This window comes from Lithobates pipiens, unplaced genomic scaffold, assembly GCF_037356315.1.
Source record: "Lithobates pipiens isolate NorthernLeopardFrog02 unplaced genomic scaffold, aLitPip1_a1.2 Scaffold_25, whole genome shotgun sequence".
Classification (NCBI taxonomy): Eukaryota; Metazoa; Chordata; class Amphibia; order Anura; family Ranidae; genus Lithobates; species Lithobates pipiens.
Window position 1 is genome coordinate 8442022 of NW_027507787.1, and position 13352 is coordinate 8455373.

Sequence of the window (13352 nt, forward strand, 5' to 3'; positions counted from 1 at the left end):
AGGACAGGTTCCACTCAGAACAGGTCTCGTCATGGTCCACCAAAGAAGAACACGTGCTCAACGTCAATAGATGTATAAGTGCTGCCAGCATTGCTGCAGAGGTTGAAGGAGTGGGGGTTCAGCCTGTCAGTGCTCAGACCATACACCACACACTGCATCAAATTAGCCTGCATAGCTGGCATCCCAGAAGGAAGCCTCTGCTAAAGATGAAGCACAAGAAAGCCTGCAAACCGTTTTCTGAAGACAAGAAGACTAAGGACATGGATTACTGGAACCATGTCCTGTGGTCTGATGAGGTCAAGATAAACTTATTTGGTTCACACACACACACACACACATTTTATATATATATAAATATATCTTTTTTTTTTTTTGCTGAGACCCTAAGAATAAGATAGTGGTCGTTGAAATATTTTATGTCACATGGTATTTGCGCAGCTGTCTTTCAAACGCAATTTTTTTGAAAAGAACACACTTCAATGAATTAAAAAAAAAACTATCCCAATTGTTTTGTGTAATGTGAGAGATGTTACGCTGCAAGGATCGTGATCTTTATTCTAAGCAAAAAAATTCTTATTCTCATTTTGGCCAGAATCGTACAGCTCTAGGGTGTACTCACTTTTGTTGCCAGCGGTTTAGACATTAATGGCTCTGTTGAGTTATTTTGAGGGGACAGCAAATTTACACTGTTATACAAGCTGTACACTCACTACTAATGTAATTCCTTCAGTGTTATCACATGAAAAGATAGAATAAAATATTTACAAAAATATGGAGGAGTGTACTCACTTTTGTGAATATATATACTCTGGTGTCCGTTTATGAAGCAGTGATCAGTGGAGATCCAGAGGATCTCCGCTGATCACAGCCCATAAACAGTTTATAAACCAGAGATAATCGGGGGGAGAAGTGTTTGAACTTGTTCTCCCGCCGATTATCTCCACACACTGAGAATCCTCATTATATGACACAGTAACGGCCAGTTTATGAAGCTGCGATCTCAGCGCTTCACTGGCGATCTGTGTCAGAGTTCACACTCCCCGATTCACCAGCTCAGAGGTGGAGAATCGGGGAGTGAAGAGAGAATGTGGGGGGGGGATCTGAGGAGGAAAGAGGAAGATAATTAACTTCCTTATGCCTCGCTCAGACCCCCCAACATGTCCCCCTGTCATATTTATGTGTATACATATACACACAATATATATATATATATATATATATATATATATATATATATATATATATATATATATATATATATATATATATATATATATATATATATATATATATATATATATAATGTGTGTGTATATACACACACATGTATATATAATGTCTGTGTGTGTATACATGTATATATTATGTAGGGGGACTCTTTATTTTACTAACATTAATCACACCGTGTGTCAGTGTATTGAGCTGTGATAATTTATCACTGCTTAATAAATTGACATCTAGGTGTATGGGTGAATTTCTAGTACTGTAATCTCGTAAAGTCTCACGAGATTCCAGTGTTAGAAGCATTTGTAGATCGTTTCACTCCCCCAAGGGTGAAGCGTTCTACTCCGCTTTATAAACTGGCATACAGAGGAGAAAGATCTCCTCTGTGAATGCTGGAGAATGAAGCAGTGAATAGATTTCACTGCTTCATAAAAGGACACCTCTGTCTGCTAAATGCCTGGGACAAAAAAAGTTGAGCGCCATCCAAAGGGGGAAGCTCTGCTTGTTTGCACCCCCACCCCCCCAAAAAAAAAGTGTCAAATGTGGCAGTGGATGGGTACCTGGTTTTGACTCCCAGCTCAGATTGCAGCGGCAAGTTTGGCCCCCTCTTTCCCCCCCGCAGTCTTCTGAGACACATCACAAGCCACAAAAAACGATTCACAATGTGCAGTGTGGCTCAGGCATGAGCAATATGAAACCAGCTGTTAAGCCACAAGGCTTCACTGCTCGTTTCCCTTAGTAGTTAAGCCAAGGTCTGCACCGACTATCCTTATATTAAAAAAGTCAGCAGCTACAATATTTGTAACTGCTGACTTTTAATTTTTTTTTGGAGGGGAAGACGAAGGAGAGAAATTGCAGACATGCCTGACTTCTGCTGCAGCAGCGCAACCACCATAGTATAGTTATAAATGTGGAGCCAGTAATAGCCAAGTCACAAATGTAATGTGGAATATGATCTCTCATGGCTACTTAAAGTGGAAATCCTGGCAAGTTTTGAAAGCACAAGAACTCTTTATAAGGCAACAATGAAGGGGGCTTTGTGCCTTGGAAGCCTTCTATGCTTTTTACTACAGATGGCTGTTAAATGTATTTGTCCCACAGCCAATCTAGATGTCCACTTTTCAGTCATGTGAGTTACATTAGAAAAAAAATCACCCAAAAATAAAAATATTACCAATTGCCACAGTAAATCACTCCAAAGGGTGACCATTACGGGACATTGTCAGGATGAATTCCACTGAGCCATCCCCATTGTTTTTCCTTTATGCTCGTTAGGTCACCCCACAAAAAGGTAGAATTCCAATTCCAATTCCAAAATGGGCACCATGCCACTGAAACACTTTAGGGAGAACCCGTGAAGATATAAATGTAGGTGCTATCCCTGCTTTAAATAGTGCAAGCTCTAAGGCCATCAAACTGATGCCAGAACAGGCCTCACCATGGTAGACCAAAGAAGTTGAGTGTACATGCTCAGCGTCATATTCAGAGGTTGTCTTTGGAAACAGACGTATAAGTGCTGCCAGCAGTAATGCAGAGGTTGAAGGGGTGGTGGGGTCAGCCTGTCAGTGCTCAGACCATACGCCGCACACTACATCAAATTGGTCTGCATGGCTGTTGACCAAGAAGGAAGCCTCTTCTAAAGATGATGCGCAAAAAACCCGCAAACAGTTTGCTGAAGACAAGCAGACTAAGGACATGGATTACTGCAATCATGTCCTGTGGTCTGATGAGACCAATACAAACTTATTTTGTTCAGATGGTACAAAGACAAGTATATCTTGCCTACAATAAAGCATGGTGGTGGGAGTGTCAAGGTCTTAGGCTGCACGAGTGCTGCCAGCTCATTGAGGGAACCATGAATGCCAACATGTACTGTGACATACTGAAGCAGAGCATGATCCCCTCCTTTCAGAGACTGGGCCGCAGGGCAGTTGTCAGGTCACCTGAGACCAGGTGACAGATGCACTCCGTAGGAGTCGGAAGTGCACTGCTAGGTAGTGGACCTTAGGACTGACTGCTGCGGATTGTACCCAGGGAGATTCAGGACACAGGTCTACAGGATCACTAACACAGATCCCAATGGGAGCTGGAGCATAGATTCCCCAGGGCGCGGAGTCTAAGAGCCAAGGGGTGTTCACCAGAGCCTCCAGTGGTGAGGATGGACTTGGCTGCAGTCTGGCTCCAGGTCACAGCCCCTAGGGTCTCACAGCTCACGCTCACACTAGACTACAGGAGAAGGAAGCAGCTGGCTGGAACGACAAGGATGGTAAGGGGATAAGGCAGAGGTCAGGGTAACTAGCAGACAGGAACAACAGAGTACACGCCAAAGGTTCAGGGTCACAGGCAGACAGGGATGGTCAGGGACATGCAAAAGGTCAAGGTCACAAGCAGACAGTAATCGTTGAGAATACGCCAAGGTCGGTAACAGAGTCAAACATAGAGCACACGGCAAGCAGGAACCAGGAAGCCAAACACACAGTGAATGCACAATGGTCGATCAGCACTGTTGGCTTGCAGTGCACAGGTTAATATAGGGTTCCCTGATAGGGCCTGGGGTGGAGCCATGCTTAGAGGAGAGGTTATAAAAACCACCAGGTGGAAGTGGCTGGCCTCTTAGTCTGAACACGAGGGGAGGTAAGCAAACAGAGGAAGATCACTGCATAACCATGACAGTAGTATTCCAACATGACGACCCCAAACACACCTCCAAGATGACCACTGCCTTGCTAAAGAAGCTGAGGGTAAAGGACTGGCCAATAATGTCTCCAGATCTAAACCTTATTGAGCATCTGTGGGGCATCCTCAAACGGAAGATGGAGGAGTTCAAGGTCTCTAACATCCACCAGCTCCATGATCTCGTCATGGAGGAGTGGAAGAGGACTCCAGTGGCAACCTATGAAGCTCTGGTGAACTCCATGCCCAAGAGGGTTAAGGCAGTGCTGGAAAATAATGGTGGGCACACAAAATATTGACTCTGGGCCCAATTTGGACATTTTCACTTAGGGGTGTACTCACTTTTGTTGCCAGCAGTTTAGACAATATTGGCTGTGGGTTGAGTTATTTTGAGGGGACAGCAAATTTACACTGTTATACAAGCTGTACACTCACTATTTTTACATTGTAGAAAAGTGTCATTTCTTCAGTGCTGTCACATGAACAGATATAATAAAATATTTACAAAAATGGGAGGGGTGTACTCATTTATTTATGAAATACTATGGGGGTCATTTACTAAAGGAAAATCCACTTTGCAATGAAGTGCACTTGGAAGTAAAGTTGCTGTAGATCCGAGGAGGACATGCAAGGAAAATAAAAAAAACAGCATTTTAGCTTGCACATGACTGGATGATAAAATCAGCAGAGCTTCCCCTCATTTCAGATCTACCCCTTAGATTTAGAGTGACTGCACTTTCAAGTGCACTTGCAGTGCAAAGTGGATTTGCCTTTCGTAAATAACCTCCCATATCCATCTATATACACACACACAAACACAGTTGGGCTTAAAGTGGTGTTGCCACCACAAAAATAAAAAAAAATAAAAAAAAAATAATTGTAAATAAAAATGTTTACTCACCTCTAAATGCCTGTTGCTAAGGGGTCCCTCGTAGTCTGCCTCCTTCAGTGCCCGGGCTGGTGACATCACTTCCCCTTAGCGCCGCACAGTCATCTGGGACCTGTCATTGTCCCAGATGACTGTGCGGCATATCACGGCACGTGGCACCGCTCGCGCAGTGGATGCCCGGCTGTGAAGCCACAGCCGGGTGCCCACAGTAAGAATGTCGGCGCCGCGAGTGGAGCGGGGGACGAGGGGGGGCTTCGTTCCCCCACATCGCTGGACCCTGGGACAGGTAAATTTCCGATTATTAAAAGTTAGCAGCTGCAGTATTTGTAGCTGCTGACTTTTAATTTTTTTTTTTTTTTTAGGGGGCACCCCCCTTTAAGCATGAGCTTTGGGGTGCACACCCTAATGCAATAGGCTGTGAAACTCCTACTGAAGGACTATATCATTTAATTTCACTGTATTTGTTTTTATTTGCCTTGTATCTGTTTTAATTTTAGTTTATTTTTAATTTTCTTGATACATTTATTTGTATATTACACTGGATGTTTATAAGTATTGAGGTCTGTATTTGTAGTGTGGTGAAAATACTAATTAGTGTGCAGCAGCTACTAAGATAATAAGGTTTCACTGAGCGATCTGAACACTAACCACTTGTGTGCTGGAAGTATGTAATTTGAAAATAACATATTTTTGGGTAGCGCTGATTACACATATACTGTAGTTGGTAACTTTAAAACAAATACGTATTTCACTCAGGAATGAGCTTAGTGATAGAACTTTACAACTAAGCCCATTTCTGAGTGAAACACACCAGACACAACGACCTAGGTGGATGCAATAATCATTGGATCATTACAATTTTGAGTGCGTGTTTGGTGTGCAGCCTCCATTTCTTTGGCTGTTGGGATCTCAAAGAAGCACACTCATTGTTAGCAGGATACTGGTCCATAAATGCATTGTCTCTACAGTGAGCCATAAATGCATTTTGAGAAGAAAATCCCATCTTTATTGAATGCCTTTCTGCACCTCTGCCCACATAGAAGCTTGATTTCTAGGTCTTGCCACTGCCCTCTTGCCCACAGTGATGATCAAATACCACCAAAAGAAAGCTCTATTTGTGGGGAAAAAAGGAAATTTTGTTTAGGTACAGTGTCGCATGACCGCGCAATTGTCAATTAAAGGACGCAGTGCCGAATCGCAAAAAAATGGCCTGGTCATTGAGCAGCCAAATCTTCCAGGGCTGAAGTGGTTAAAAAGCACCTGTCATTTCAGATCCATCATGACAGTGCCTGTTAGCGGGCATCCATTTACCTGCTGCCGTTGTGTCACTTGCCGCATCACCAGACGTCCCATTAACCACTTCAATACAGGGCATTTATACACCCTTCCTTACCAGACCAATTTTTAGCTTTCAGCGCTCTCACACTTTGAATGCCATTTAGTCATGCAACACTGTACCCAAACAACATTTTTATCATTTTTTTCATACAAATAGGAGCTTTCCACCGTTTCTTTCTTTTTTTTTTTTTTTTTTTTTTTTTTTTGCGACATAAGTGAAAAAAGAGCTAAAATTTTGAAAAAAAAACAAACACTTTTTTTTAGTTTCTATGATAAAATTTTGCAAATAAGTCCTTTTTGCTCATAAATTTGGGCCAAAATGTATACTGCTACATCTATTTGGTAAACATAACCCAAATTAGTGGATATTATTTAGTCTCTTTGAAAGTTGTAGAGTCTACAAGCTATGGTGCAAATCATTGAAAATTGATCACATCTGATCACACCTGATGCACTGACGGCCTATCTCTTTTCTTGAGGCTCTGAAATGTCAGGAAAATACAAATACCCCCCAAATGACCCCTTTTGAAAAGTAGACAGTCCAAGGTATTTAGTAAGAGGCATGGTGAGTTTTTTGAAGTTGTCATTTTTTCCCACAATTCTTGTATTTTTTTTGTTTTGTTTTTACAAACTTGTCATAATAACAAGTTATTTCTCATACACAGCATATGCATACTTCCAATTACACCCCAAAATACATTCTGAAACTCTTCCCGAGTATGGCGATACCACATGTGTGGGACTTTTACACAGGCTGGCCACACAGAGAAGTCCAACATGCAGGGAGCACCGTCAGGTGTTCTAGGAGCATAAATGACACCTCTAATTTTCTAGTGACCTATTACATTTGTGAAGGCCCTGGAGCATCAGGACAGTAGACCCCATTTTGGAAAGCAGACACCCAAACGTATATTCTATAAAGCATAATGAGTCTTTTGAAATGTTAATTTTTTTACACAAGTCTTCAGAAAACGTGGAAAGAAAATTAATTTTTTTTTTTTACACAAAGTTGCCCATTTATACGATATTTCTAACACATAGCATGTATATAGCAAAAATTACACCCCAAAATACATTCTGCTACCCCTCCTGAGTATGGCGATACTACGTGTGAGACTTTTACACAGCCTGGCCACATACAGAGGTCCAACATGGAAGTGGTACCTTCAGGCGTTCTAGAAGCATAACTGACACATTTCATTTCGTTCCTACCTATTTTGAAGGTCCTGGAGCACCAGGACAATAGAATTAAGCACAAAATGACCCCATTTTGGAAAGCAAACACCCCAACGTATATATTCTATGAGGCATGGGCTGCAGAGAGGTACTCCGTTACTCCGTTGGGCCGGGGACAGGTGCTCCGTTACTCCGTTGGGCCGGGGACAGGTGCTCCGTTACTCCGACGGGCCGGGGACAGGTGCTCCGTTACTCCGACGGGCCGGGGACAGGTGCTCCGTTACTCCGACGGGCCGGGGACAGGTGCTCCGTTACTCCGACGGGCCGGGGACAGGTGCTCCGTTACTCAGACGGGCCGGGGACAGGTGCTCCGTTACTCAGACGGGCCGGGGACAGGTGCTCCGTTACTCAGACGGGCCGGGGACAGGTGCTCCGTTACTCAGACGGGCCGGGGACAGGTGCTCCGTTACTCAGACGGGCCGGGGACAGGTGCTCCGTTACTCAGACGGGCCGGGGACAGGTGCTCCGTTACTCAGACGGGCCGGGGACAGGTGCTCCGTTACTCAGACGGGCCGGGGACAGGTGCTCCGTTACTCAGACGGGCCGGGGACAGGTGCTCCGTTACTCAGACGGGCCGGGGACAGGTGCTCCGTTACTCAGACGGGCCGGGGACAGGTGCTCCGTTACTCAGACGGGCCGGGGACAGGTGCTCCGTTACTCAGACGGGCCGGGGACAGGTGCTCGGGGACTCAGACGGGCCGGGGACAGGTACTCGGGGACTCAGACGGGCCGGGGACAGGTACTCGGGGACTCAGACGGGCCGGGGACAGGTACTCGGGGACTCAGACGGGCCGGGGACAGGTACTCGGGGACTCAGACGGGCCGGGGACAGGTACTCGGGGACTCAGACGGGCCGGGGACAGGTACTCGGGGACTCAGACGGGCCGGGGACAGGTACTCGGGGACTCAGACGGGCCGGGGACAGGTACTCGGGGACTCAGACGGGCCGGGGACAGGTACTCGGGGACTCAGACGGGCCGGGGACAGGTACTCGGGGACTCAGACGGGCCGGGGACAGGTACTCGGGGACTCAGACGGGCCGGGGACAGGTACTCGGGGACTCAGATGGGCCGGGACTGGTGCTCGGGGACTCAGATGGGCCGGGACTGGTGCTCGGGGACTCAGATGGGCCGGGACAGGTGCTCGGGGACTCAGATGGGCCGGGACAGGTGCTCGGGGACTCAGATGGGCCGGGACAGGTACTCATGTACTCGGTACTGAGATGGGCTGATAGGTACTCGGGTACTCAGATGGGCTGACAGGTACTCGGGTACTCAGATGGGCTGACAGGTACTCGGGTACTCAGATGGGCTGACAGGTACTCGGGTACTCAGATGGGCTGACAGGTACTCGGGTACTCAGATGGGCTGACAGGTACTCGGGTACTCAGATGGGCTGACAGGTACTCGGGTACTCAGATGGGCTGACAGGTACTCGGGTACTCAGATGGGCTGACAGGTGCTCAGGTATTCGGGTACTCAGATGGGCTGTGACAGGTGCTCATGTACTCAGATGGGCTGTGACAGGTATTCATGTACTCGGGTACTCAGATGGACTGACAGGTACTCATGTACTCGGGTACTCAGATGGACTGACAGGTACTCATGTACTCAGATGGCTGGGACAGGTACTCGGGTACTCAAATGGGCTGGGACGGGTACTCAAATGGGCTGTGATGGGTGTTGACATGTACTTTGATGGGTGGTGACATGTACTTTTTATTTGGGGGGGTGCGGTTTGTTTACATTCTGTGACCAGCTGTTATTGGACACAGCCGGTCACGTAGTAAAAAGCCAATTACATTGGCTCTTTACTGCGATCGGGGTTGGGCTGTGTCAGCGTGACAAGCCGCATCCCAGATCGCCGCTCTGTACGCCCCCTGGGCGCGTGCACGAGCGCTGTGACTGCACAGTACATGTGACCGGCTGTGATTGGACACGGCCGGTCATATGTATCGGGAGGGGGGGGTGGATGGGGATGAAAATCCCACAGATCGGGGATGGGCTGTGTCCGAGAGACACACCTCATCCACGATCGCCGCGCTGCAAGCCCCCAGGGGCCTGCAGGAGTGGCGAAATACCGAGACCGTCATATGACGTCCACCCAGGATGGGAGATTCCATCTGTGGGCGTCATTTGACTATGGCCCAGTATTGAAGTGGTTAAAGTGAATGGGACTGTCGGTGAGTCAATAAGCGGGTCAGAAGAGGAGCTGCTTCAGGACAGAGATGACAGTTCATCTTCAAAAGTTATAATTTAAAATGAGCCTTTTTTTTTGTGATTTAAATCAAATCCACCTTGAAATAAAAAAAATAAAAAACACGAGCTGCACCGATGCCAGGCTGGCTGTAAAAACGCGCGTTTAGCATCGTTTTTCTTCCCTCAATAAAATCCAATTACTAACGCTTAAAAAAACGATTGATGCAGCTTAAAAGGGTTGTAAAGGTAAAAAAAAATGTCACCTTAATGCATTCCATGCACTAAGGGGAAAAAACATCCGACAGTGCCGGCCCCCCCAGGCCCCGTTTTACTTACCTGACCCCTCGAAAGTCCCGCACTTGCCTCCGACATCCACTTCGCCTCTCAGCCTGGTCGTTGATTGGCTAGAGTGGATGGATTGAAAGTAGCGCAGCCAAAAGAAAAAAAAAACTTGATGCCCCTAGGAGCAGCTGTAAAAACATCCAATGTGCATGGGGCCTAAAACCTGGAAGCTGATTGGGTGCCGTGCACAGCTGCACCAGATTTTGCAGTCTCCGATTTTAGTAAATCAACGCCGGTGTGTTTTAACATTAAGGATGAGCTCCGGCGTGTTCGCATACGCCACGTGCAGAGCCCGCCAGGAAGCCGGCACAGTGCGGTGCTAATCACAGGCAGTGAGACATTTCCCCGATGTGCGGCTGCCGAGAACGGGAAATGTCTCCCTGCCTGTGATTAGCGCAGCGCCACGCCGACTTCCTGGCGGGCTCTGCACATGTTCCATGCGAACACGCCAGAGCTCATCCTTATTTAACATGTGTGAGCCTAGACTTATGACAGAAGAGACACCCACAATCTATTACAACAGAAGGTTTTTAATTCATTTACTTCCACTTTCAGTTTTTCTCTTATTGCGTCTGTGTCCCCAAGGGGAAGATTTCCATTCACTTCCTGTTCCACAACCACAGCAAGAAGTGAAAAAAATCTCACCTTTGACAGCAGTCACCAGAACAGGGTGGTCACAAAGTGGCTGATAACTGTCCGATGTCCACGACAAGCAGGTTGAGGAGCGGAAGGGAATCTCCCTAGGAACGTGTGCATCCCGCTTTTCACAGCTCATTCGTTCCACAGGGCTGCCAGACGTACTGGAACGTGGGAAACTGTAGCGGGACCCTGGGGGGTTTGGGGGTCACAAATGTGCAGTGTTTGCAAGATGCGACTGGAGTGGCATTAATTATTGGCACCACATGCGTCTTGCGGGTACAGGGCTTGGTGCGGGAGAGAACGTGCACAAGACGCACCTTTCTCGGATAAGAGCCCCTGTCAGTTTTTTTGTCACATCGCCAAAACATAAAGCGAGGGGAATTTTCAACTGAACGCGTTCCCATTGGCAGATTTTCCCCCTTTTCCTGTTCTTGGGGACAACCTAACATTTGGGATTTCCTTTCACTTTTCTCTGATAATGGTAAAGAAGACAAATTGAGAATGCATTCCCTTAATTCTAATCCCTCTACACTAAAACAACAGAAAAAGTTTAGTCACAGCACAGTGTGTAACATGTTAGGAGTGAAGTTGTGTGGAAATGAAGTCACTATGAGGACCTGAGGGGTCTCTCACACCTCACACCTCCCTCCTTCCCCTCCTCCATACAACTCTGTCCTATACAGGTACTTCCAGGGCACCGCCCCGGTGTGACGTCACATCCTCCCCAGCACTCACCTGGTCACCGGACACCGTCTCCCCGCCGTTCTCTGACATGCTGCCGCTGGGTCGCTGTGTGTAGCCCGGTTCCGGGAGCTGCGCGCGCATCCTCCACCTTGTACCGGCAAATACAAAAACAGTCGGGCAGCTGACTGTCACTGCCGGGTCACGTGGTGTTCCTTTAATACGGAACGCACGTGATGGAGAGTGTGTGGGGAAGCCCGGGCTGGGGTGTGCGCGTCTCATTACACTCCCCCACACCTCGTGTTCTGTGTGCTGCCACACTGCTCTATAGACCTCCTGCATCACTTCTACCTATAGGGAAGCCCAGAGAATGAGGCTTACCTATTGGTACTGCAGACTATCTCCTAAATGTGCGCAGTTCAGGAGATATTTACTGTATGTCCCCTGAGGGAATGGCCGCCCCTGTCGTTTCCTCAGGAGCGAGTGATGTGTGGCGGCTACATAACGAGTCCGCGGCCCCTCGGAGGAAGAGGGGCAAACATGGATGCAGCGGAGACAACATGGGCTTTTTTTCCCCAGTAAGTGTCAAAATGTGCTAGTATGCGATACATACTAGCACATTATGCCTTTACTTTGCAGTGAAGGGGAAACCTTTTTTTTTTTCCCGGCAGGGTTTACTTCTCCTTAAAGCGCTTGTATAGTCATTTTTTTAACTTTTACCTACAGTAAGGTGACCAGATTTTTAAAATGAAATCCGGGGACATATAAGTATAATTTTTTTTTATTGGCAAATGGTAAACTATTTTATACACATATTTTCCTCAAATTATATATGCAGTCAGAAGTGTAGCGTGGGTTGTCAGCGCCCAGGACAAGGAAACCCTGCCAGACTTTTAGCACTCCCTGAGTCCCTTCCTTTCCAGTACAGTAGTAGTGACCAACTTGATTCCTACACTGACCTACCTGCCGTGTGAACTAACCTACCTGGTTTCCTACCCTGACCACTACACTGACCTAACTTATGCCTACACTGGCCTACCTTATCCCTACACTAACATACCTGATTCCTACACTGACCACTACACTAACCTACGTGATTCCTACACTATCCTCTACATCAGGGATATGCAATTAGCGGGCCTCCAGCTGTTGCAAAACTACAAGTCCCATCATGCCTCTGGGTGTCATTCTTGTGGCTGTCAGATTCTTGCTATGCCTCATGGGACTTCTAGTTCTGCAACAGCTGGAGGTCCGCTAATTGCATATCCCTGCTCTACACTAACCTTCCCAATTCCTATACTTACTACTACACTGACCTACCTCATTCCTGCACTACTCACCCCCCCCCCCCCCCCACATGAACAGCGTAGATTGGTTGATTTTGCTCACCTCTCCATGGCCTCCATGATAATCTATCAGAGCAGGGCTCTGCCCAGCACCAGGTTTCACCCAGGGTGAGAGTAACAGATGCCCACCCTCCATACCACTGCAATCTGGGGACAGACTGGCTCTGGGGACAGTGTCCTCAATCCGGGGTTATGTCTGGTCACCCTAACCTACATGTATGAAGAATATCTCCTAAACCTATTCCCCTCGCAATGAGTCGGGACCGGCCCCTTACTTGGATCTGTGATCACTCAAGTCTCGGTGATCATAGAGCGTGCCCTGCAGGGAGCGTGCAAAGGGGAGGCCGTCTCATGATGGCCTCCTGGAAGTTCAGGTCCGTGCTGTAGCCGTCATTCGGCTATAGCCCGGATACCAAGTGGTTAAAGTGGACTCTCCCCCACGAGATGTTTTCCTCCATCTTGCACCATTGGAGTGTTTCCCCATTTTTGGAAACGTCACACCTTTTTTATGGTGCAGCCCAACAATTGCTGTCCGAGAATGACAGGGAGACCCTGCTGCTTCTTAGGATGGTCCCCTCATACGTTCATGAAAGGATTGTCCATCCTGGGGTGCTATAGGGGCTTCCCACACCTGCTGCAGGTCTCTACAAGGTCTCAGATACCCCAAACCAGTATGTGCAGGAATCCTCCGTGTGCGCTAGGGTTGCCACCTCATCACTTTAAACCCGACCTCATCCAAACGCACATGAATTACACAGGTTCTGAGGCTAATTAAATGCAAATAAG

General features: G+C 47.3%; 1 protein-coding gene across 1 annotated transcript in view; it reads right to left on the bottom strand.

The window, feature by feature from the left end:
• Positions 1–11525, bottom strand: part of LRMDA (leucine rich melanocyte differentiation associated) — a 1231554-nt gene extending 1220029 nt beyond the window's left edge. The window contains exon 1 of the mRNA XM_077454023.1: positions 11275–11525. Coding sequence (XP_077310149.1) covers positions 11275–11502 — 228 coding nt within the window. The 5' untranslated portion in view covers positions 11503–11525. The remainder of the gene's footprint in view (positions 1–11274) is intronic.
• Between the last annotated feature and the right edge of the window lie 1827 nt (positions 11526–13352).